The sequence below is a fragment of the Lampris incognitus genome, chromosome 12 (genome assembly GCF_029633865.1).
Source record: "Lampris incognitus isolate fLamInc1 chromosome 12, fLamInc1.hap2, whole genome shotgun sequence".
NCBI classification, from domain to species: Eukaryota; Metazoa; Chordata; class Actinopteri; order Lampriformes; family Lampridae; genus Lampris; species Lampris incognitus.
This window is the reverse complement of record NC_079222.1, coordinates 17,423,321-17,447,853: the sequence shown is the minus strand read 5'-3', so window position 1 is coordinate 17,447,853 and position 24,533 is coordinate 17,423,321. Positions and strand designations below refer to the sequence as shown.

General features: G+C 43.7%; 1 protein-coding gene across 2 annotated transcripts; it reads left to right on the top strand.

Moving 5' to 3' along the window:
• The first annotated feature begins 2,738 nt into the window (after window positions 1-2,738).
• Window positions 2,739-24,501, top strand: plpp1a (phospholipid phosphatase 1a). Of its 2 annotated transcripts, none has more exons than XM_056290273.1 (6): window positions 2,739-3,057; window positions 9,056-9,207; window positions 13,710-13,993; window positions 18,154-18,211; window positions 20,989-21,165; window positions 21,697-24,501. In XM_056290273.1, the coding sequence occupies exons 1-6, from the start codon at window positions 3,000-3,002 to the stop codon at window positions 21,814-21,816; spliced, it is 849 nt and encodes a 282-aa protein (XP_056146248.1). In that variant the 5' UTR covers window positions 2,739-2,999; the 3' UTR covers window positions 21,817-24,501. The 2 variants fall into 2 exon arrangements, with proteins under 2 accessions (XP_056146248.1, XP_056146247.1); XM_056290272.1 differs by lacking the exon at window positions 9,056-9,207 and adding an exon at window positions 6,069-6,223.
• The last annotated feature ends 32 nt before the right edge of the window (window positions 24,502-24,533 follow it).

Below are 24,533 nucleotides of genomic sequence, written 5' to 3'. Positions count from 1 at the left end.
GCTGTCTGTATTTGTATATTCCTTTCAGTAGGTATATTGGGTCCAACCCAATTGAACGTTATCGATGGATGGTGCACACTTCATAACCCTGGCAACATACTAACTAACCCTCACATAGCTACTCTGAGATCAGAGGGTCAGGGAATGGTGCTGCTACCTGTCCAGTGATCCAGTACAGCGGTTCTCAACAGTGATGCGGAGCGCCCCTTGGTGGTACGCCAGATAATTCAGGAAATTTATCGTATGCTCTGAGAAATGTCAAAGCCCAATCAAATCCATTGTAGTATTTGAACATAAAGATTTGTGATAAACTAGTTAAATTATAGTATAATCATATTATCATAGTAGTGGAGATGTGATAAGGAGGTGTGGTTGTATTAGTCCATTGGATTTTGTGTGTGTGTGTGTGTGTGTGTGTGTGTGTGTGTGTGTGTGTGTGTGTGTGTGTGTGTGTGTGTGTGTGTGTGTGTGTGTGTGTGTGTGTGTGTTGTAACGGTGGGCTGGTGTAGGTGGAGAGAGCTAGCAGCATGTGGCCAGTTAGCAAGAGCCCCGGGATAGCAAATTAGCTCTGAGAGTCGACCGACAACGAGATGGGGATTTCCACACTGCTGCTTCATTCTGTCATACAAACATACATCGACCATACAATGCCAGGTCTCCACGGCACTATGTTACCTGATCATACATGAGCAGTAAAGCGTAAAACATTTTAACCTGCACCAACTTGTTAAAGTGAGAGTTCGTTCTCTTGGACGTCGGTCGAAGCAGCGCTGAGAACGGCTCTACTCTAGTGCGTCACAACAAATCAAAAGGAGCCACCCTGTGGCGCTATTTGGCATTGCAGCACTACTATATTTATATTTACCGGACTCTGCCTATTACTGTGTGTGTGTGTGAAAGAGCGAGCAGGCGTTCATACTAATTATTGAGTTTTTTCTGTGGCTTAGCGAATTGGTGGTTTGTAGGTGACACTGAGATGCTTTGGTTAGATTGGTGCTTGGTCCAAAAAGTTTGAGAACCACTAATCTAGTCACATAGTCATGGTCATGATCTAGTCACCTCTAGTATATTCGTAAAGGTTGTTGTGTTGTTATTCTATGTTAGTACATAGTACATAGAATCACATGTTTTATATTGCACTGCTTCCCGAAACAAGGGAGTGCCGTGTCGAAACTTGTGTGTTGGTAAATACTTAAACAAGATAATACAACACACCGCCTCACACACACCCAGCCACCGCGATCAGTTATAGACCTACAAGCACACAGTTGTGCTTGGTTACCTGTAGATGGCAGCATCCTTCGGCCAAACCGCTGGCAACGTTATTAAATATCTCCTTTAAATTTAGCAATTAGCACAAAGCCAAATACATCCTTCCATCCATTATCCAAGTCGCTTTATCCGAATCCGGGTCGTGGGGATGCCGGAACCTATCCCAGCAGTCATTGGGCGGCATGCGGGGAGACACCCTGGACAGGCCGCCAGCTCACAGGGCAAAAATAAGCGGAATCATTAAACATAGTATATTCTCCGTTTTCTTGCACATTTAATATAGCTCTCGGCAACTTTTGAATTCATTCTTTACGATTCTTAAAACACACTACGTCAATAGATATATAATTGCGATGTTTATAATAATTATTTAATTATAATTATAATTTAGATATTAACAGATATTCACAGATGGCCAAATACATAACATAGATAAACCCAATTAAATTTCGGACTATCTCTCTATCTATCTATCTATCTATCTATCTATCTATCTATCTATCTATCTATCTATCTATCTATCTATCTATCTATCTATCTATCTATCTATCTATCTATCTATCTATCTATCTATCTATCTATCTATCTATCTATCTATCTATCTATATGTCTGTCTCTATCTATCTATCTATCTATCTATCTATCTATCTATCTATCTATCTATCTATCTATCTATCTATCTATCTATCTATCTATCTATCTATCTATCTATCTATCTATCTATCTGTCTGTCTGTCTGTCTGTCTGTCTGTCTCTATCTATCTATATATCTATCTATCTATCTGTCTGTCTATCTATCTATCTGTCTGTCTGTCTCTATCTATCTATCTATCTATCTATCTATCTATCTATCTATCTATCTATCTATCTATCTATCTATCTATCTATCTATCTATCTATCTATCTATCTATCTATCTAGGGTCTCATGATATGGCACATGGCATACTTTGGCTCTGCATTATAACGTGATTATGGCTGATGTGTGAGACAGCGACGCTGTCAAATCAATATTCTCGAGTTTTGCATGCATTTTCCTCTAATAGCATTCCCCATGCCGGTAAATATGTTGTGCAGATGCACCAGAGAGAGAGAGAGAGAGAGGGCGAGGGAGAGAGGGAGGGGGGGGTTGAGGGGAGTAGGTGGGGCGAACGGGGTCTTTTAAACGTGTCGTATTGTATTGGCTGACAGCCGATAGGCTTGGCTCGGCAAGTCATGCTGCCGATAAAAAAAAAAGCCGTAAAACGTTGTTGTTGTCGAGAGGCCTTGTAGTTTGTCCGCCTCACGTCGGCGAAGTTGTCTCATGGTTCACGTCTTCAATCAAAATACTCGGTCAGGTGCCCGTCCACGTGACCGGCTCTGCTAAAGGAGCAGGCCCATTAATTTTCCCCCATTGTGTTTCTCCTGCATCGAGCGGTGATAGTACGAAGCGTCCGGCTCTGCATTTCCGTGTCACCCCCCCCCCGGCGATATACATGTTGTGCGTGGGCGTCTTTTCCTGAGATGACTTAAGATCACTCCGTGCGTGTAAAAGACGCCGTTTTTGCCTTTTCTTTTTGTCTTATTTTTTTTACAACACCGTTTGCTCTTAACATTACTAAAACTGGCACTTGGGCGAACGTCGACAGCTGCGACAGCGACGCCTCAAAGGAGGAGCATCTTGCACTGTTATCAGACCATCGCGCCCGAGAGAGTTGAGGGACAGAGAGTTAGGAAGAGAGGAGAAAACATGTTTGAGAAGAGAGGGATCCCCTTTATTCTGCTTGACATTGCCTGTTTAATTCTAGGTATGTATTTCTTTCGTTAAATCGCTTTTATCTCTCTGCAACTTAAATGGGTTTCCTCAAAGCGTTTTGCCTCCGTGCGGAGGGAGCGGTGTAAGCAGCCCCCTGACGCGATAAGGCCACAGTATGGGGGTTATTTTCCCATACAGGTTTAAGTTTACTGTAGCATAACTACATGTCACGGGTTGCTCATGGTAACGTCGCCGTAACGTGTATCTTGTGCTACTGTCGTGCGAAGTTTCACAAAAGTTACATGGTGTAATGCATGCCCTCTTAGTAAGTAATCTATTTTTGCAAGTGTCATGCGCCAAAAGGTGCCCAGCCTGCATGGGCTTACAAGACACTACAAAACATAACGAGCAAGAGCAATAACATAATGAGAGCAAAAGAGCAAATATATATAGTATATTACATTGCATATTTAGTTTGACATTATTTGACATGTATGGAGGTGTGTTATTATATTATACATCATATCATTATTGTATTGTTATATATTACATTGTAGTATATATTATATGCTCCTAGCTACACAGATCACAGCTAGGATGGGTTAATTTGCAGTAACTGAATTTTCCCAAGGGGATTAATAAAGGAAACTTAATTAATTAGTTAATTAATTAAATCATTCATTCATTCATTATTACTACATGTACATATACCATATATTACATATGTTATACTATAGTATATACATACGTACACATCTGTATAATTATTTATTATATCATTAATGTATATGTATTCATAAAATGAGTCAGTGTATGTCATAATATTCTTTAAAAAGATCAGAAAGCATTGCCAACATCAATTTTCATGTGTCATCATCTTGTCCTTCATGCACCAGTTTTTCCATGTCAGCCAAAGTGATTTCAGTTGACTTTTGACATTATTCCCTAGCAGGCAATGTTTTGAAAACCACCGGTCTGTCACAATCCTCACCTACCTGCCCGCTTCTAGTTTATGTAACCACATGCCCGTCCCAAGTCAAAACCCATTACATGGCTGGTTGCTGCCAGTAGTCACGAGCATGCTGTTTCCATTTGGCCTCAGTGTACATATCTGTCATGCATGTTACAGGGAACCATTCGTCATAGCTTAAATATAACACTGTCTCCAAACGGCAAGTAAACACTGGTCAAGCTTAAGTAATTTGTAGACATTATGCAAAAGACCGCATGCAGAATTTTAATATATGCAATCATGTAATCTAATAATTATAATATGCATATTTGTGCTTGGCTGTGCAAAAGTTGTCACCTAGGCTTTGGTGTGAGGCAGTTTATAACAGATTTCAGACAGTGCAGATTCACTTCCACTCATAACGCTACACAGCCTTATGAGAATTACTTCATCGTGTTGTTTCTCCCCCTCGGATTGGTCTCTTATCAAAGTGAGAGTATTCACATGTAACAAAACCAATACAGGCCTGCACTTTTAAATGCCCTAAAACTGACTTTACTTGTGCAATATGATTTATTATGACATTGGCCAGAGTTTATATCTGGTGAATGCTAAAACAAAAAGTGCTTTAAAATCATAACCATCTCAGAATGTTGCTTGTATGACTAATATTATGACATAAAGTGTCATACCTAAGTATCTCAGATCGAGTTTGTCTGTAGACAGATCCAAACTCTCCCCTATAAGTGTAACACAAAGACAAACAGCCATGCATGCTTCTATGGAGTAAGGTGTCATTTTTTTTCCTTCATTTTGTGAAAGATGTGGTGAGTCTATGGTTCCAGTATGTCCGGGCTGCTGACTCAGTTGGATGTTGTTCAAATTATCTGAGCAAACTGACACAAGTTCAAATCTGCCCGTCAGTATCCGAAGAGAGGCATTTCCATCTATTGTATTTTTCTGATGTTTCTGTGCACAAAAGACAGGATTGTCTAGGTTAATGGAGCCTTGTGCTGTATTTGACTCTAAAGTATTGTGTTTGACAGCGTGTGTGTGTGTGTACTATGTGTGTGCGCGTGTGTGCGTATGCATGTTGGCAACGCCTGTTGTCTCCAATTTCAAGTTATACTCAGCAGGAGATGGGAGCAGGTGAATTTATGGATGCTGTTGCCTGCTCCAATGAAGGAGTAATTTGGGGTGCAGCCTGTGTCGCTGCATAGACTTTCTGGCATTCCCGGCTGTTGAAGACAATCCAAGTTAATATGATACAGCTGTCAGTGTGCACAGATGTAGAAATGGCAGAACAAGTAGACGATGACAAGGAAACAGCCAAACAGGCTTATGTATAAAAGTGTGTGATGCTGTGTCAAATTTTAGTGCATATCGATTTATGTTTGAATATGTGTGTTACGATGCACGACACTGCAGTAACAGGCAATCAGTCTGGAAAGTAGTTAAGTCGGACCATACGTGAATGACAATGTCCCTTTCCTGTTATACTTTTCATAGTTATAATAAAAGGCTGTATGAGGTAACCAATCAGAATTTGGACCGTCAGAACCATTAACATTTATTATATTTATAATGGTTTTCTATCAGGAGCCTTTTGTTAGGGTCAGAGCACTTTTCGTGCCAGTGAAACACATCGTCCCCCCAGAAAGCCCTTCAATCCTTTCCACCGAAACACTGTCCAGCGGTGATATCATTTTCCTCAGTAACGACCGCATATTTGTTTTACTTTCCCATAAAATGTTTTTGTCTTGGTAATTAGCAGATGACGTTTTCTGATCGACTGATACTTCGCTGTGGCTCAGTCATATTCTGACATGCGGAAAGGTTGGAGCTTCTCGTTTCTGTTGAAGAAGTAAAATAAGTCATGGGAAATAAATTACCCATCATCTATGTATATGTTTCCATTGTCTGTGGTGAGTTAATGCAGCAGCGTCCGTTTCCTTGTGATAGAAGTTCCCTCCCTAAATGTCAGCAGAACTGAAATCAGATAAGGTCATTTTTGGTTCTCGTGACTTACTTATCTGGTCCTGTCATACTATACTGTGTTGTTCTGATATCTGATTTATTCCCTTGCTAACCCCAACCGTGTCTCTCCACAGGGGGTCTGCCTTTGGCAGCCTTTAACTTCGGTAAAGTTCGCCCCTACGAGAGGGGCTTTTTCTGTAACGATGGCAGCATCAGCTATCCTTTCCACCACAGCACAATCACCTCCACGGTGCTTTACACTGTGGGCTTCACCCTGCCAATTTGCAGTGTAAGTAGACAAGAGCCATGCTCAAGGGCGTGTGTAGGCCAAGGGACGTTCAGGTTTGCCTGCTGCATCAATTGTATTTGGTCAACGGTGCTTAAATGCACATTCAATTTCCTTATTCAGAACATATTCTGAATGGACAGTTGACCATTAATTGTTGTAAATAACCTACCATGTTGTTCATTAGTAACTACGAGATGATTGTTGGTATTCAAACGAGAGATTATTGTTTTGGGCGTTAAGCTCAGGTATGCGGTCCTTTTTAAAGTGTGGAGTCTTGATAAAGCCCAAACATTGCTGATGATGTCCACTGAGTTCTTCACTCCTGTTATTAGAAATGTCAAAAAGGGTGGTGGCAAAGGAGGATGTCCACTTAAAGACCGACAAAAACAGAAAATAAAACAGGCATAAACTTAAATGATAATTTCCCAGCACAGATTCCATTTTCCAGGTTGTGCAGGAAAAGGAAACAAAAAAGGAAAAGACCGAGTGGCAATATGCATAGAAAGGATGATGGTGCTTCTTGTGGTCAGTTAACAGCCCACTGCTGGGGGACTGGCTTAGAAGTGCATTTTTAGTCTTACCTCCGGCTTGGTCGGGCATCCCTACAGACACAATTGTCCGTGTCTGCTGGTGGGAAGCCAGATGTGGGTATATGTGTCCTGGTCGATCGGGGCGCCTGTTTGGGAGGGTGGGGGAACTGGGGGGAATAGCGGGATCCTCCCACACGCTACGTCCCCCTGGCGAAACTCCTCACTGTCAGGTGAAAAGAAGCGGCTGGCGACTCCACGTGTTTCGGAGGAGTCATGTGGTAGTGTGCAGCCCTCCCCGGATCAGAGCAGCGACTGGGAAGGCTCGGAAGAGTGGGGTAATTGGCCAAGTACAATTAGGGAAGAAAAGGGGAGAAAATTCCACAAAAAAAGGTGCATTTTAGGCCAATTTGTGATTTTCACCAACAGCATGGGCTAACGCCAATTGGACTCGCCAAGGAGAACATACCAGTACCTGCCAGTGAGATGTCTTTCTAGCTTAGCTGTCACTCACACACAGCCATACACACAGCCATTCCTCCTGTAATGGGAATCATGGCTAGATCGAATCTAACCTTTCTTCCACTTGGAGAGAATATACAAAATGTCAAATGAAATAACTTGAAGTCAGGCACATTTTTGACATGCAAATTTGGATTTCGAATGTCGAATGTAGTCTTGCTTTTAATTAGTTCAATGTGTGCGTGCGTTTGTCTTGAGACAAGGACTTATGCCTCTGCTCTGGTCTCAGGATTTTTTGTATTTTTTAACTTTATCTCTTTATCCCCTCATGGCAAACATTTTGTGTTTTTCAACTTGTTGTCTTTGCCTACATTTGTGCAAGTTGCAGTATTTGAAACACTCTGAGCTGCACTGTGAAATTCTCACAGGTGAAAAAAAAAGAGCGAGGCGAGGATCAGTTCCACAAAACAACCAGTTTTACGGAGAAGGGAAACTGGTTGGGTAGAGGAGAATGGAAATGAAAGTAAAAGGCGTTAAAGGTACAGTTACAGTGGATCAAGGAAGAGAAAGCAGGCAGCAGTCTGGGAGAGAGTAGAGAGATGGTGAGTGAGCATGGAAGTGAACTGGTCGCCTAATAGTGTCTGTGAGTCCACTGTCCCCTCTTACTCCCTGACAGGTGGATCGTGGTGTTACGTTACTGAGAACAGAAACCGCCTTGCTACGCAATCCCCGATAAACGCGTCATTCGGAGTTGGTCCTCGAACTTGCGATGCCAATTTAGCCAGAGATTTACATTCATCTGGTGCAAACAAACAGGTGGAGTAAGATGGTGACAAATCAGGGATGTATATTGTAACGTGCATGGATAAGTAGACACGCTGGCCGCTGGCTGGCGGGTCTGACCCTTTAGTCTAGCGCTTAGCGATGTCTCCTGCGGTGCGGGCGATACGGGTTCGCTTCCCGGCCGCAGCAATTTCTGTGGTTGCGTTGTCCCCTGAATTAGCTACAATATTATTTTTTTGGAAATTGTCTTTTATTATCAACACCCTCTATTTAACAGCGATTAAGTATCCGTTGCAGTGCTAACACAAACCATCGCCATGCTAAATCCTCGCTCCCGATGCTTTGGAAAGTCAGTGATGAGGATGCTTGTGCCTTCATCTCCTTCATTTCTTCTTTCTCCTTGTTTCACTGAGGGAAAATTTTTCCCCTAAGCATTTCGATAGAGCAAGATGGTTCAAACTTCCGGGGGTGTCCGGGTAGCGTAGCGGTCTAGTCCGTTGCCTACCAACACAGGAATCGCCAGTTCGAATCCCCGTGTTACCTCTGACTTGGTCGGGTGTCCCTACAGACACAGTTGGCCATGTCTGTGGGTGGGAAGCCGGATGTGAATGTGTCCTGGTCGCTGCTCTAGCACCTCCTTTGGTCGATCGGGGTGCCTGTCGTTCGGGGCGCTACGTCCCACTGGCGAAACTCCTCGCTGTCAGGTGAAAAGAAGCGGCTGGCGACTCCACATGTATCGGAGGAGGCATGTGGTAGTCTGCAGCCCTCCCCGGATCGGCAGAGGGGGTGGAGCAGCAACCGGGCCAGCTCGGAAGAGTGGGGTGATTGGTCGGATACAATTGGGGGAGAAAAATGGGGCAAATTCAGAGGGAAAAAAAGAAGAAGATGATTCAAGCTTCCCAAAGCTAGTGTGCTCCAACCTCTGTCTTAACCTCTCGAATGCCTTTTCCTTGTCTGGGCAGGCTGGCGTGCTGGATCGCGGGGTATAGGGGTTTGGTTTCTAGTGTTATGCCGTTGTAACCTGTATTTTCCTGTTTTTCTCTCATTGCTTCTCTGCTAGCTGGACTCCCATTTGCAATACTCACAGGTCAAGAAAAACCTTTCCAACGAGGTTTTTTCTGTAACGATGATTCAATCAAGTACCCCCTTAAAGAAGACACCATTTCCTATCAGTTGTTAGCGGGGATTATGATTCCCTTCACAGTACTCACTGTAAGTGCATCTGTTTTGTTTTCTACTCACACCCCTCGACCTCCTCTCCTTTTGTTTCTCACACACTTATTTCTAGTATTTCTTTTTCATTTTACTCAAGCTAACATCCTGAAGATTTTCCGTTTTTTTTCTTCAAAATTACGATAATAAGGGTAATTGCAGAGGTGTTTGGGACCTCCAAATCCCAAAGACCTATTTGAAATAAATTGAAATCCCAATACTGCTATGTCACTACCTTCCCTGCGGCTGACCAAAAAAAAAAAGAAAATGCAGTTAAACCTAATTTTCAGCCATGGCTGATGCAGTACCTGTTGGTACAGGTCTTTTACAAGCTCATTCTGCTACGCTGGCTTTATTCACAACAACTTTGCGTGCCTTCCAAGATAATTGCTACCTAATCATTTTTTCAACATTGGACTGCCACAATGATGAGTTTAATTGGTACGTGCCGTGCAGATTCTCCTGTGAAAGTCCTGCTGTGCAGTAACCGTTAAAATGAGCACTTGCTAAAGCAGTCATGATTTGAATATTTGTGGTTTAGCAATTGCCTTCAATATGTCCGCAATAGAAAGTGTACAAAATGGCATTTGTTTACATCTAAATCTTCAGGGTTGTAGCTCCAAGCCACTGCTTAGCTTAAGTAGCTTGTGCTCGCCATGTCTTCTTTACTTCCTTTCCCATTTCTTCTCGTGCCTCCTGCTAATTACGTTATTCTGCTAATAATGCATGTGACGGTTTAATTGCTTGCTTTATTTGTAACCATTACTAAGTGTATTGTTTATTTTTGGCACGTTCTTTCTTGTGCAAAAAAAAATTTCTTTCAAAACGTAATCCGGAATATTTTGGAAATTATTCATCTTCCAGAACATTTTAGAGGAAAGAAGGTATTAGTTTAGTGACAAGTTTGCCCTCCCTAAATGGATACAGAGCTTACGACACCCTTCGCTCTAAATTTGTTAGCATAGTGGTAGGTGCAAAACCAAGCCTTGTCTGGTGCTTCCTCTCAACCTGATCTAGACATTTCTCTCAAAATGAAACATGGTATTCCCCTAGAGCGTCCGGGTAGCATAGCGGTCTATTCCGTTGCCTACCAACATCGCCGGTTCGAATCCCCATGTTACCCCCAGCTCGGTCGGGCATCCTTACAGTCACAATCGACCGTGTCTGCAGGTGGGAAGCCGGATGCGGGTAAGTGTCCTGCTCCAGCGCCGTGTATAGAGAGAGTCAGGCCAACTGGCTCCAAGGGGTGCCATATTGCCTACCAACTGGTAGGCAGCCCATGCACGCACTATTCAAAACCATGCTGACTTCATGATCTCTCAAGCTGCGCTTTCAAAGAAATAAGGGAAAACAAAGATGGGGTGCCAAGTGAGGTTGGGTGTGAACTGCTTATCAGCTCACATCACACCATCAAAGGTAGATTACATAATCAGCCAGGCCAGTTGAGCCCAACAGCTCAGTCACACCTTCTACCATTTATCAGTCATATAGCACATGCCATTGTGGAAATAAGAGATTATGGTATTTTCTGTACACAATTTTAGATTTTATGATGCACAATGTATTTTGCATCATTCCATGTTATGAAGAATACCAGAAATTATGTATATTGTATCATTGGGTACCAAAGAGTATCATAATTTTGAATTTTCCCACATTCAGTCAAGTATTAGGGGTATCAAAAATTGCGTATTTTGCATCACTCATTACCAGTAGTCAGAGTACCAGAAATTATGTCTTTTCCATCATTCAATACCAGTACGTGCCAGAAATTACAGTGCCTCTCAAAAGTATTTATGCCATGGTATGCAAGTCTTAAAAATGCTAATGACAGCCTCAGAAAAGCTCAAAACCCTTTCTCAATAGTGTCAAAATGTTGTCTAAATTATTTAATCTAATAAATTCATGTTCCTGTAAGTCGGAGGTCACAGATCAAGTGCAGTAATAGAAATCGGGAGGATGATTGAAGCACTCCATATAATAGGGTAAGCTATGAGCCTTATTATGTCATGTGACCAGCTTAACTGACCGTTAATTAAAAATTAAACATGACTATTTTGTCTGTCACCTTATTAATTGGTCACAAGGCAAAATGTGGCTCACGGCTTACCCGGTTTTGTGGTTGTAATGTACCATGAATGGATCACTCTGTTATTTCTATTACTAGACTTGGACCCCAACTTAGAGGAAACAAGAAGTTATTAGATTCAAAATTTAGATAACATATTGAAGCTATTGACAAAGAGTCCAAACTGCCCTCTTTTGTGTATCCTGTGGAAATCGATGCATCATACGGCCTTGTTCCAGCCGAACGGAACAGCCCCAAGACACACAACACACCAGTTCTCCTTCAACTGCTACAAATTAGCCGAAAACGCAGGAAAAAATCATTGAAACGTCACGATGACAGAGCCGGACGTTTGTAGGCAATATGGCGCCTGTCAAGCACATGACAGGCTCTCAGCCAATCACAGCGCGTGTTGCAAAGATCAGAAGATGGCCAGATTCTCTCTTTACACGGCGCTGTTCTGGTTGCTGCAGTAGCGCCTCCTCTGGTCAGTCAGGGCACCTGTTCGGGGGTGGGGGGAGACTGGAGGGAATAGTGTGATCCTCCCATCTGCTACGTCCCCACTGGTGAAACTCCTCACTGTCTGGTGAAAAGAAGCGGCTGGCGACTCCACATGTATCGGAGGAGGCATGTGGTAGTCTGCAGCCCTCCCCGGATCGGCAGAGGGGTGGAGCAGCGACCGGGACGGCTCTGAACTGTGGGGTATAGAAAGTGGATCAACAAATGAACTTGTTGGCGTTCGCTATTGCACTCATGTTAGCTCTATGAGACTCAACATTAGCGTACGACCATCAGCTACCTATCTCAATAAAAATGGAAGGAGTCTGTATGTATGTCTTACCTAGGATTGTCACCTTCCATGTGGAGAAATAAGGGACCCCCCCCCCCCACCCAAACTCCCTGCGTCCCTACGTCTCCCGCCGATGATGTAATGACTTTGGGAATCTATTACGCTGAGACACAAGGTTTGAAGTGCTTTTATTTGAAAGACAAAATAACAAAACCACGTACAATTAAAAGTGTAGCAAAATTATTTGTAATATACCTTCAATTTGTAATACTGATTGGTTTGACCCAAACAAGGCTGAAATATCACAGACATAGCAATGTGTCCATTATCCAAACTGCTTATCCTTACCCAGGGTCGCAGGGATGCTGGAGCCTAGCCCAGTAGTCATTGGGCGACAGGCCGCCATGCCATCACAGGGCCAACTATGAATATATATCCATCCAATTCGGAGAAAAAGGGGGGAAAAAAATCCAAAAATAAAAATCACGAGTCTGGTTGTTTAAATCAATTCAAATGACTGGTGGTTTTAGCAACGTGATTATCCACAGTATCCACAGACTGGTGATCCGATATCTCTGCCGTGTATACAAAAAGTGAACATGGCAGAGTGCCTTGAGGAATCAAACAGAGCTAAAGGCGAGGCTGCTGTGGTATGCAACACTGCTGTGAGTAAGAAAAAAGTTACAATAAACAGGGGTATCTTGTGATTTCAGTGACTCAGCCAATCTCCTTGAAAATGCCTGATCGAAAAGTTTCATCAAGTAATAATTTGACTGGCCCCATGCCCATAGTGCAACAGTTTACAGTTCAGCGCTCGGCGTTCCTTTTCAAAATTCAAACTCCTGAGGGTTTCGTAATCTTGAAAGTCTCCCATAAGAAAAAAGAAAGATTGACCAACTTTCTTGTCAAAGAACAGAGCAAGCCCTCCGGGGAGGCTGTCTTCATAGTGTCGCGAGACAGTTTTTTGCACTTACATGAATTAGAAATTACAACATTCTCTGAACTGATGTGGAAGGTGTTTCTCCTGACGTGTCACATACTTGTGAATGCACAAACACGATTGGGCATGCACGTGTGCGCATACACACACCTAAACTTGGTAATAACATCTTCAAAAAAAATTTTTTTTAACCTCTGTATCACAAAGCAGTCACCGTTATTATTTCAAAAAGTGTCTATTGCAATTTGTATATTTCCACTTTTTGGACATGAGGGAAAAAAAAGTTATGCCCTTTAAAGTGGACATCATCCTCCCACCATGGTCTTTATTTTTTTTTAGTTAAAGATTATTTACAGTCATACGTTTTAATGAACTTAGCTTCTCTCAGAGCGGCATTCCTCAGAAATTTTAAGGATGGGTTTTCAGCCCTGTTTACCAATACTCTACCCATTATTCTCTAATAATTAATGCATTTGGAACTGTGAGTTGGTCTTTTAAGCTACATGATGTTATATCTTTATTGATCCATGTTTACCCTTCTTTTTTTCCTTTTTTTTTAATATAGCAAAAATGTTGAAACACCGCCAGCCTTACATTGTAGGCTTCAGTTTTTCGGTGTTTGTTTATATGACATGTCCACTGTTGGGGAACCAACCTTTTGATGCTTTCTATACTTTTGTCCCTTGCCCTTCCTCCCGCTACAGATGCTCTTTGGGGAGTGCCTTTCAGTTTATCTAAAGCGCATCAAATCCAAGTCCTCTTTCAGCAACATCTACATCGCATGTATTTACAAGGCCGTCGGTACCTTCCTCTTTGGTGCTGCAATGAGCCAGTCGCTGACCGACATAGCCAAGTATTCGATAGGCCGCCTCAGGCCACACTTTCTTAGTGTGTGCAAACCTGACACGACTCTCATCAACTGTACCGCTGGGGGGTATATTGAAGACTTCACATGTACTGGAAACAAGAAAATGGTCAACCAAGCAAGGTAAATATTGCATCATAACTATCAACCAAGTACATTTGTATCGATACCGTATTGAATAGATGGATGATTGAATTGATTGTTTATTTTTTGATATAACCCTGATACATACTGACAGAGCGGCACAGTGGCCCAGTGGTTAATGCTGTCGCCTCAGCAAGAAGGTCCTGGGTTCGAACCCCGGGGTTGTCCAACCTTGGGGGTCATCCCAGGTCGTCCTCTGTGTGGAGTTTGCATGTTCTCCCCGCGTCTGCGATGGGTTTTCTCCGGATGCTCCGGTTTCCCCCACCATCAAAAAGACATGCATGTTAGGGTTGGTACTCCTGTCTATGCCCTTGACCGAGGCATGGCAAGACGAACTGGAGTTGGTCCCCAGATGCTGCACGGCGGCTGCCTACTGCTCCTAGCTACACAGCTAGGATGAGTTAAATCCAGAAAAGAATTTCCCCACGGAGATTAATAAAGTATATCAAAGTAAAAAAAAAAAAAATACATGGTTTGCTGTAAAAAAAAAACGTTTTTCATTGTTGGAACTTTAAGTGATTTAGTTCTTGTCAAATATGTAATTGACTAATATGAACAGAAAATTCAGTTTGGAATGGAGACCTAGGGGGTTGAAAGCAAAATAATCTGCTTTGTGCTTTGTAAACTTCATAGGGGCTTTCCTTGCACTCTGTCATTCTCCTTGTTTCGTAAGTTTATGAGTTGAGTTCGAAGAGCAAGGTCAAGTCTGTTATACAAACAGCGCTTTGGATGCATGGCAATGAATAATAATGTGGGTGATTTTATATCTCCTACGTTTTTAACATATGTATAACGTCTTGCTCTCCATGCGACTCAAAAAAGCCCGTGAAAGGATTGAAAATAAGAAAAAAAAACAAAAACAAAACAGGAATGTAAAATGTTGTTATGATTAGCTGTGGAGGGAGGAAATGACACCAACTTCCCATTCTGATTCAGACGTCAACAACCAGAATAGATAAATAAAGCAATATGGGCCTAAACACACATGTTCAGCAGTGCGCGATGAGCGTGTGTCATTTTTGTCCGGGCTGCAGAGCCAAAAAGCCCAAGAATATCAGAGATTTTTTTGTGACAATAAGGTGGCATATGTTATATTTTTGCATGACATCATGTCTCATCTAAATCACCTTAATCTGTAGTTACAAGGCAAGAACCACACTGTTGGCATAGCAGTCTATTCCGTTGCCTACTGTGTTACCTCCGGCTTGGTTGGGCATCCCTACAGACACAACTGGCCGTGTCCGCGGGTGGGAAGCCGGATGTGGGTATGTGTCCTGGTCGCTGCACTAGCGCCTCCTCTGGTCGGTCGGGGCGCGTGTTTTAGGGGGGAGGGAACTGGGAGGAATAGCGTGATCCTCCCACGCGCTACGTCCCCCTAGCGACACTCCTCACTGTCAGGTGAAAAGAAGCAGCTGGCGATTCCACATGTATCGGAGGACGAATGCCTGCAGCCCTCCCCAGATCGGAGGAGCAGCGACCGGGACGGCTCGGAAGAGTGGAGTAATTGGCTAAGTGCAATTGGGGAGAAAAATGGGGAACCCCCCCCCCCCATTTTTTGACGAAGATTTTCACTGAAGATTTTCATTGAAGACTTTTGTTGGGAGTTTCTAAGAAGGACAGGATTAGGAACGAGGGACAGCTCAGGTTGGACGGTTTAGAGACAAAGCAAGAGAGGCAAGATTGAGTTGGTTTGGACATGAGTGGAGGAGAGATGCTGGGTATACTGGGAGAAGGATGCTGAAGATGGAGCTGCCAGGCAAGAGGAAACGAGGAAGGCCAAAGAGGAGGTTTATGGATGTGGTGAGGGAAGACATGCAGGTGGCTGGTGTGACAGAGGACGATGCAGAGGACAGGAAGAGATGGAAATGGATGATCCGCTGTGGCGACCCCTAATGGGAGCAGCCAAAAGTAGTGGTAGATAATAATAATAAAAAAATAATAATAGCAGCAACAACATATGCATATAAAACAACTTTTGCTTGGTGCAATGGAAAAACCATTTTGGCCCTTGGCTTGGCATGCATAACATGATTTGGCCCTTGAGGAAAACTAATTGGGGAAGCCTGATCTATATATTCCAAAGCGTGCAAGTTATATTGCTTGTATTTCATCTGATCCTCATAAATGGGCAGCTTCCTAAGCAACAGCTTCAGTTAAATGGCTCAGTAGTACTTTGTGTTTGCATGATGGGTGGTGGGTGTCCCCTTCCTCTGCAGTCAGGCTAATTTAAATTGAGTTTACTTGGGTGTGGTTCACTGACCCTGATATTCCTGGACAAAGAGGCCTGACTTCAGACCCTGCCAAACTCAATATTTAACAACATATGAAGAAGTGCATGTAGTGACCCCAAGAAGCTATATGTATGTGTTTGGTCCGGCCTGCCAAGTCATTAATAGAACAAATGAGTGCAGCAGGGGTTGGGAGAGCTGGTCAGGGTAACCTGCTGCAGATCATTTTACTGTAACATGAATCCTTAGCGAATCTCGCTTCCCTTGGGGAGCTGGCCGAGTTGAAGTGTTTGTATTTATGCATAAGGGAGTGTTGTATGATTATAATCTATGGTTTAGAAAATGTCTTTCCAGTTCAGCCAGTTCTGTAAGTAGACATTATTTTTAGATTCAATATTGGTTTTCATGTTTTAGCTTATTCTCTTGGTCTGGGAGCCAGTCCAAAGACCACATGCTATAGTTTAGAAAAATATATATCACTCAGCCTAGCCATCACAGAGGTAAAATAGCTAAATGAATACAAGTGGTTTTCATCTTTGTGTATCCTAACTGACCTGCCCTCAGTGTGAATCTAGAACAACAGGGGAGGTTTTGAGGTCTGCATCACTGTCACATTGGCCAACGGGGTTGTGTTACCATACACTGTTGGGCCAAGCTTGGCTCTTAACCAACACTAACCTTGCTGAATCTCAGAAGGCCCTCTTTCTCTGTTTGACTTCCATGCTTTCTTTGCTGGTCTCATTGTTTCTCTCGCAATATAAACAGCGAACATGGAGGAAGCAACACTAATTGCTTCGCTGTCAGAAGGAAACAGGAAGGGCAAGGCGGAAAAGAGGGGACAGCGAGCAGCTTCTAAGAATTTTACTAATGCTTCAGCCTCTGAGGACAGAGACACTACCCTGCTACGCCGCATTTGGCTCTGCTAGGGTTTTAATCCTATTGTAGTATCAGTGCTGCTGGGGTTACGAATTTATCATCCATCCATCCGTTATCCGAACCGCTTATCCTACACAGGGTCGCGGGGATGCTGGAGCCTACCCCAGCAGTCATTGGGCGGCAGGTGGGGGAGACACCCTGGACAGGCCGCCAGATCATCACAGGGCGGACACACACACACATTCACACTTAGGGACAGTTTAGTATGGCTGATTCACCTGACCTACATGTCTTTGGACTGTGGGAGGAAACCCACGCAGACACGGGGAGAACATGCAAACTCTACACAGAGGACGACGCGGAATGACCGCCAAGGTTGGACTACCCCGGGGCTCGAACTCAGGAACTTCTAGCTGTGAGGCGACCGCGCTAACCACTACACCACCGTGCCAGCCTTGAAGTTATCATATTGGATAGATATTGCACTTTGAGACCCCAAGCCTTCGAGAAGTGTCGCGTTCCCCCTGCGAGTGAATGGCGCCCCATAGTGATTCCGTACAGTGATATTATGCCTTGTGAGTTTTAGCCTGGACACCATCCAACACACACAGCACAGCCCACCAGTGATTTTATGAACAGGAAGTAACTGAGGCCAGGCAAGTTAGGGTGTCCACCTCTGATTTACTGCCACTGTCCACGTTCCCACACCAGACATCTTTCTCACTAGTCACTTCCCTGTTAAACCGTATCGTAAGCTGAAACAAACACACGTGCACGTCGGTGAACTTTAAAAATGTCACCTTGATGCAAGTTTGTCCAAACGCTGTGTGTGTGTGTGTGTGTGTGTGTGTGTGTGTGTGTGTGTGTGTGTGTGTGTGTGTGTGTGTGTGTGTGTGTGTGTGTGTGTGTGTGTTTGAATTTACATGTCCTCATTAAATTTCCCTTCTCTCCCATATGTTATGTTTTGAAGTTCGTGTTGTCTTATCATTTTGTCTTCATATTGAAGATTTAAGACTCTTTCTTAATCTGCTGCAGGTTGTCCTTCTATTCTGGCCACTCCTCTTTTTCCATGTACTGCATGATGTTCTTGGCTGTAAGTATTATTAAGCCTATCAATATTCACTGATAGATTCTTTTTTTAAATTTGATATGGAGTAAATGACATCATACTCTTTTTTTTAACCTTATTATAAAATAATTTAATTCTGGGCTGTTCTTTTTAGAGCTGATAAGCATAACCATTACTTTAGGCAGGAAATATATACAGATATGAGGGTGACACGTCATTGACCACCAGGCCTCAGGTTTTCTGTACTCACCCCAGAGGCCTGTGGCCACTTTCTTCCAGTTATCTTATCAGCAACGCTGTGTCACTCAGAGGGAAGCAGAAGCTCTGATGTATTTGTACAGAGCTGCTTGTACCGGCCAGCCCTGATACTTTATAGGCTGCTGACTCACAGGACGTCGATGATAAAAATAGACCAGGGGACAAAGTCCTGGCACAGACAAAAGACACTCTACACTCTACCGTTGCATAGAAGGGAAATACATAACTGCTTGAAACAGCACTAGCAATAACTTAGGAGGACAGAAGGTGGGCGAACTCATGGGAGGTTTTGTTGGATAAAGACATGGACTGCCATTAAGTGGCAGCAGTTATTTGTCCTGAGTTCGAACAAAAAGGAACAGACACAGCCCATTGTTCAAAAGCACAAATGAACACTGAGGAGCAAATATTCCTGCTCTACCGGTCATGATTAGTGAAGATTTCAATGTTGGCAGGTTGACGGACGAGATGGGGCAGGAGTCTCCGTGGACTATGATGTTTGCAGATGACATTGTGATCTGTAGCGAGAGTAGGGTGCAGGTTGAAGAGAGCCTGGAGAGGTGGAGGTATGCACTGCAGAGAAGAGGAATGAAAGTCAATAGGAGAAAGATGGAATACATATGCGTGAATGAGAGGGAGGACAGTGAAATGGTGAGGATGCAAGGAGTGGAGGTGGCAAAGGTGGATGAGTTTAAATACTTGGGGTCAACTGTTCAAAGTAACGGGGAGTGCAGACGAGAGGTGAAGAAGAGAGTGCAGGTAGGTTGGAGTGGGTGGAGAAGAGTGTCAGAAGGCAAGAGTTAAAGGGAAGGTTTACAAGATGGTTGTGAGACCAGCTATGTTATATGGTTTGGAGACAGTGGCACTGACGAAAAGACAGGAGGTGGAGCTGGAGGTGGCAGAACTGAAGATGCTAAGATTTTCGTTGGGAATGACGAAGAAGGACAGGATTAGGAACGATTATATTAGAGGGACAGCTCAGGTTGGACGGTTTGGGGACAAAGCAAGAGAGGCAAGATTGAGATGGTTTGGACATGTGTGGAGGAGACATGCTGGGTATATTGGGAGAAGGATGCTGAATATAGAGCTGCCAGGCAAGAGGAAAAGAAGAAGACCAAAGAGGAGGTTTATGGATGTGGTGAGGGAGGATATGCAGGTGGCTGGGGTGACAGAGGACGATGCAGAGGACAGGAAGAGATGGAAACGGATGATCTGCTGTGGCGGCCCATAACGGGAGCAGCCGAAAGTAGTAGTAGTAGTAGTAGTAGTAGTAGTTGTTGTTGTTGTAGAAGTAGTAGTAGTAGTAGTTGTAGAAGTAGGAGTAGTAGTAGTAGTGGAGATTTCAATGTGAAAAGGCATCATGGATCCCGAGCAATCTCCTTTTAAGGAGTTATCATTGTTACATAAGATCACAAATTATATTATACTGATTTCTTATGTCATAAATTACTTATTACTTATATTGATAGTAAAATTTATTATTTCAAGGTCACAGTGCTACTAAAGCATAGCACTTGATTGTTACAAATAAGTGTAAAACATGAACGCCCAGCATGTTTGAGAAGACTGTTGCAGGAAGTACAAACATTATTAAAGATAGATCGTGGGGGATATAAATCTACATCTAGCGCTACAGGGCTCAAAATACAGTTGATGTTTGCATTCTTATATATATATATATATATATATATATATATATATATATATGTGTGTGTGTGTGTGTGTGTGTGTGTGTGTGTGTATGTCGTTTTTTTTTTCCGGAAACCAATGGCGTTAATAAAAGTGCTCAATAAATGAGGAGCAGAATATTCAGACAGATTTAGGGGAAAAAAACTTTAATCCATTACAGTACAAGCTTGGTTCGTGCGTCATGCACTCATCAGCTGCCAATGTGATTCTGAATGGGATTCATTCTCAATGGGATTCAACTGTCAATGTGAAATGTGAATCACATTGGCAGCTGATGAGTGCGTGACACACGAAACAAGCTTTTACTGTAATGCATTAGTTTTTTTTCCTACATCTATCTTTTTATATATATATATATATATACATACACATATACATATACATATACATATACATATATACATATGGCAAACAAACTGACATAGCCTGAAGCATATTCATGTATATGTTTAAAATCATACCAGATGATGAAGAACCGAGTTCATCGTCACAGAGTAAATTATATAGTGGTACTGATGAACATTTTCAGATGACAAAACATCCATCCATCCATCCATTATCCAAACCTCTTATCCTACTCTCAGCATCGCAGGGATGCTGGAGCCTATCCCAGCAGTCACTGGGTGGCAGGCATGGCATGACTGCCATTTCCAGTATCACTTAAGATCATTTGATCGACCCTGTAGGGAGAACAGGCTGCCATTTGCAGCGACCGTTCAGCAGCAGACAATAATACATGCAATGCTTTCTCTCTGTAATGGCGTCATAGTCCTGATGACCTATTTGTGTATGACAATGGGTCACCACAAATGGCTTTTTTAAAAATATTATCCCTATTTCCATTTGTCTCTCAGCTTTACCTCCAGGCTCGACTTCAAGCTGAGTGGGCCCGACTCCTGCGACCCACACTTCAGTTTTTCCTGATTGCTGCATCAGTGTACACAGGATTGTCCAGGGTGTCAGATTATAAACACCACTGGAGTGATGTGCTGACTGGACTCCTACAGGGCGCCCTCATGGCAATCTTTGTTGTAAGTATTGTACCATCAGGGGCATCTGGGTAGCATAGCAGTCTATTCCGTTACCTACCAACATGGGGATCACCAGTTCGAATCCCTGTGTTACTTCCGGCTTGGTCGGGCGTCCCTACAGAAACAATTGGCCGTGTGTGCGGGTGGGAAGCCAGATGTTGGTATGTGTCCTGGTCGCTGCACTAGTGCCTCCTCTGGTCAGTCGGTGCATCTGTTCAGGAGGGAGAGGGAACTGGGGGGAATAGCGTGATCCTCCCATGCGCTACATCCCTCTAGCGAAACTCCTCACTATCAGGTGAAAAGAAGTGGCTGGTGACGCCACATGTATCGGGAGAGCCATGTGGTAGTCTGCAGCCCTCCCCAGATTGGCAGAGGGGGTGGAGCAGTGACCGGGATGGCTCAGAGAGTGGGGTGATTGGGCAGAAAAAGGGAAACTCAAAAAATAAAGAAAAAAGTTATTGTACTTGTATTCTGACTTACTGTAACAGTTCGCCTTTCTTTGCTAATTTTCCGTTTCACTGGCCTCCCCAGGTCTTTTTTGTGTCAGACTTCTTCAAAAAGAGTGTGGAACCCCAGAAGGAGGTAGACATCCCCCACACCTCCCTTCAAGAGACTCCTACAAATGGAAACCACTTTGACAGTCCTAACTAAGCTGGACCAAAGGAAAAGGACCTATTCCCAGTCCAAACACACACCCTGGACCCCAACTGTCTAGTGTATTATCCTGGTGCTTTAACTCATCCAGCACCCTGACCGGATGTACAGAGCAAAGTATTTCTGTTAATGTGCTCAGTCGTCCTTATTTTTAAGTCATGTGAGATGGTGGCTGAGCTTTATCTCAGCGAAAAGGGGTGAGATGCACTAAACTTATGGCCGCTACTCTTGATACACTGAAAGTAAATTTTAAAGGGCTGCACAGATGCAGAAGAGTTTTGCACCAGTTCACAGTGAAAAGTGGGGCTCCAAGTTTACACCTATCCATCCTTTTCAGATCTGCGTAAACAACTGACCTAATTGGGGGCTTGGGGTGCTGTAAAGACGGGAACTATAAAGTGTGTACCTGCTGAGCTAGTGGGAAGACTTTAACTGCATGCATCCACTAAAGGGTCCGACCACTGATGAGGAGGAGGGTGGGAAACCTGTGAATGTATCCCTGCATTGTTCTTTTCCTGATTTGGAGTCAGCTGCTCCACTCAAGATGCCGACCTAGAAATAAGCTTTATTCCACAACACCAAGAGGTAAAAAGTTTGTTTCCAAACTCTCTCAAAGAATGTATCGTCTGGTTTTCAGTGTTTATTCAAGGGCTTCATATGAAAGAAAATGTTCTTAAAGGAAAACAATCGTGATATTAATGTTACCTCTCAAAGTTTTAGGGATAAAACTCCCATTAGCAGCCATAATAATGAGCGTTCTTCAGCGCGTCTCTGAAACGCTGTCGAAATCATGCGGAAGTGTCCACCGGTGATGAGCAGACATCTATGGAGGGGGGGAAATTTTACTTTTTGGTTTGCCAGTAGGCAGCATAGTATAAGAACACATCGACACTACATACAGCTGTATAAGAAAATATCATACAACTCTATGTTGCATCCTTCCTCACTTTTACTTATACAGCACAGGGCATCAGCAAACCAGAAAGCAAGTCTCCTCTTGAACCGATTTCCTGCCAATGACGTCACTGGCAGTATTTCAGAGACAAAGAGGACTACTCAATATTGGGCCGTCCGGGTAGCGTAGCGGTCTATTCCGTTGCCTACCAACACGGAATCGCTAGGTCGAATCCCCGTGTTACCTCCGGCTTGGTCGGGCGTCCCTACAGACACAACTGGCCGTGTCTGCGGGTGGGAAGTCGGATGTTGGTATTTGTCCTGGTCGCTGCACTAGCGCCTCCTCTGGTCGGTCGGGGCGCTCCCCGGATCGGCAGAGAGGGGGTGGAGCAGCGACCAGGACGGTTGGGGGTAATTGGCCAGATACAATTGGGGAGAAAAAGGGGGAAAATTGAAGAAAAGAAAAAAAAGGACTGCTCAATATTATGGCTGCTAATGGGAGTGTAATCCTACAACATATGTTGAAAATCGTGATTGTTTCGTGGTTTCTCAATACTGAGGTTATCAGCCTGATAATTTTTTTTTAAGGTAACCTATGCTTTTAAGGGAAGATTCACCAGTTTTCAACCTCATCGTTGTCTATCCGGGTTGCATAGCGGTCTATTCCGTTGCCTACCAATACGGGGATCGCCGGTTCGAATCCCGTGTTACCTCCGGTTTGGTCGGGTGTCCCTAGAGACACAACTGTGGGTAGGTCGCTTGGTCGCTGCACTAGCGCCCCCTCTGGTCGGTCGAGGCGCCTGTTTGGGGAGGAGGGAGAACTCGGGGGAATAGCGAGATCCTCCCACGTGCCACGTCCCTCTGGCGAAACTCCTCACTGTCAGGTGAAAAGAAGCATCTGGCGACTCCACATGTATCATAGGAGGCATGTGGCGGTCTGCAGCCCTCCCCGGATCGGCAGAGGGGGTGGAGCAGCGACCGGGATGGCTCGGAAGAGAGGGGTAATTGGCCGGATACAATTGGGGATTAAAAATAAAATCGTTGTCTACCTGTGACGGGATAGCGCATGAAAAACACCCGCAGTTATTCCTGTTTAACTGCAGCCCCAGAGATGCAGTGTTGTTTTTTTTCCAGCTGCCAAGTGACGTCACGTTCGTCGCCTGGCAGCTGGAAAAGCCAGCATAGCAGGGTTTTTAATAATGTAAACACTATTTAAAAACAAAACAAAAAATCCTCATTCTCTTCACTAAACTAAGTTTGGTTTCCGGTGATGGAAATGACATGCTACAACACTAGCGCAGAGGATTTTATGGACGACAGCTGCTTACTTGCAATGCATTCTGGTACATGTAGGCGCCGTTGGAAGCCTGGGCAGAACAGACGTCTCTGTCGATATAGTACACATAGAGGACTTTATTGCTTCAGCAGACTACATTACTCATTAGTACCGATCGCACCTACACAAAACCCACTGGTGAAGTTTCCCTTTAAGGATAGAACATGCTGGAGACTAAAATTGATTTTAAAATAAAGGACAACGTTGCTCTTTTATCTGGAGTTGCTGACTCCCGTGGACACAATCACTGCCAACAGATTCTCCCAACTTCTGCCTAGAAACAGAAAACAGTCATTTTCAAGTCCCGTATTGCCTTGGCTGGACTGCTACTGCTGTGAGCACAGCTCACCGTGTATCTCAGAACTAATATAAATATCGATATTACCTGTGTAAGCAAAGACAAAATACCTTACTATTGTAAACACACATACACATACACACACACACACACACACACACACACACACACACACACACACACACA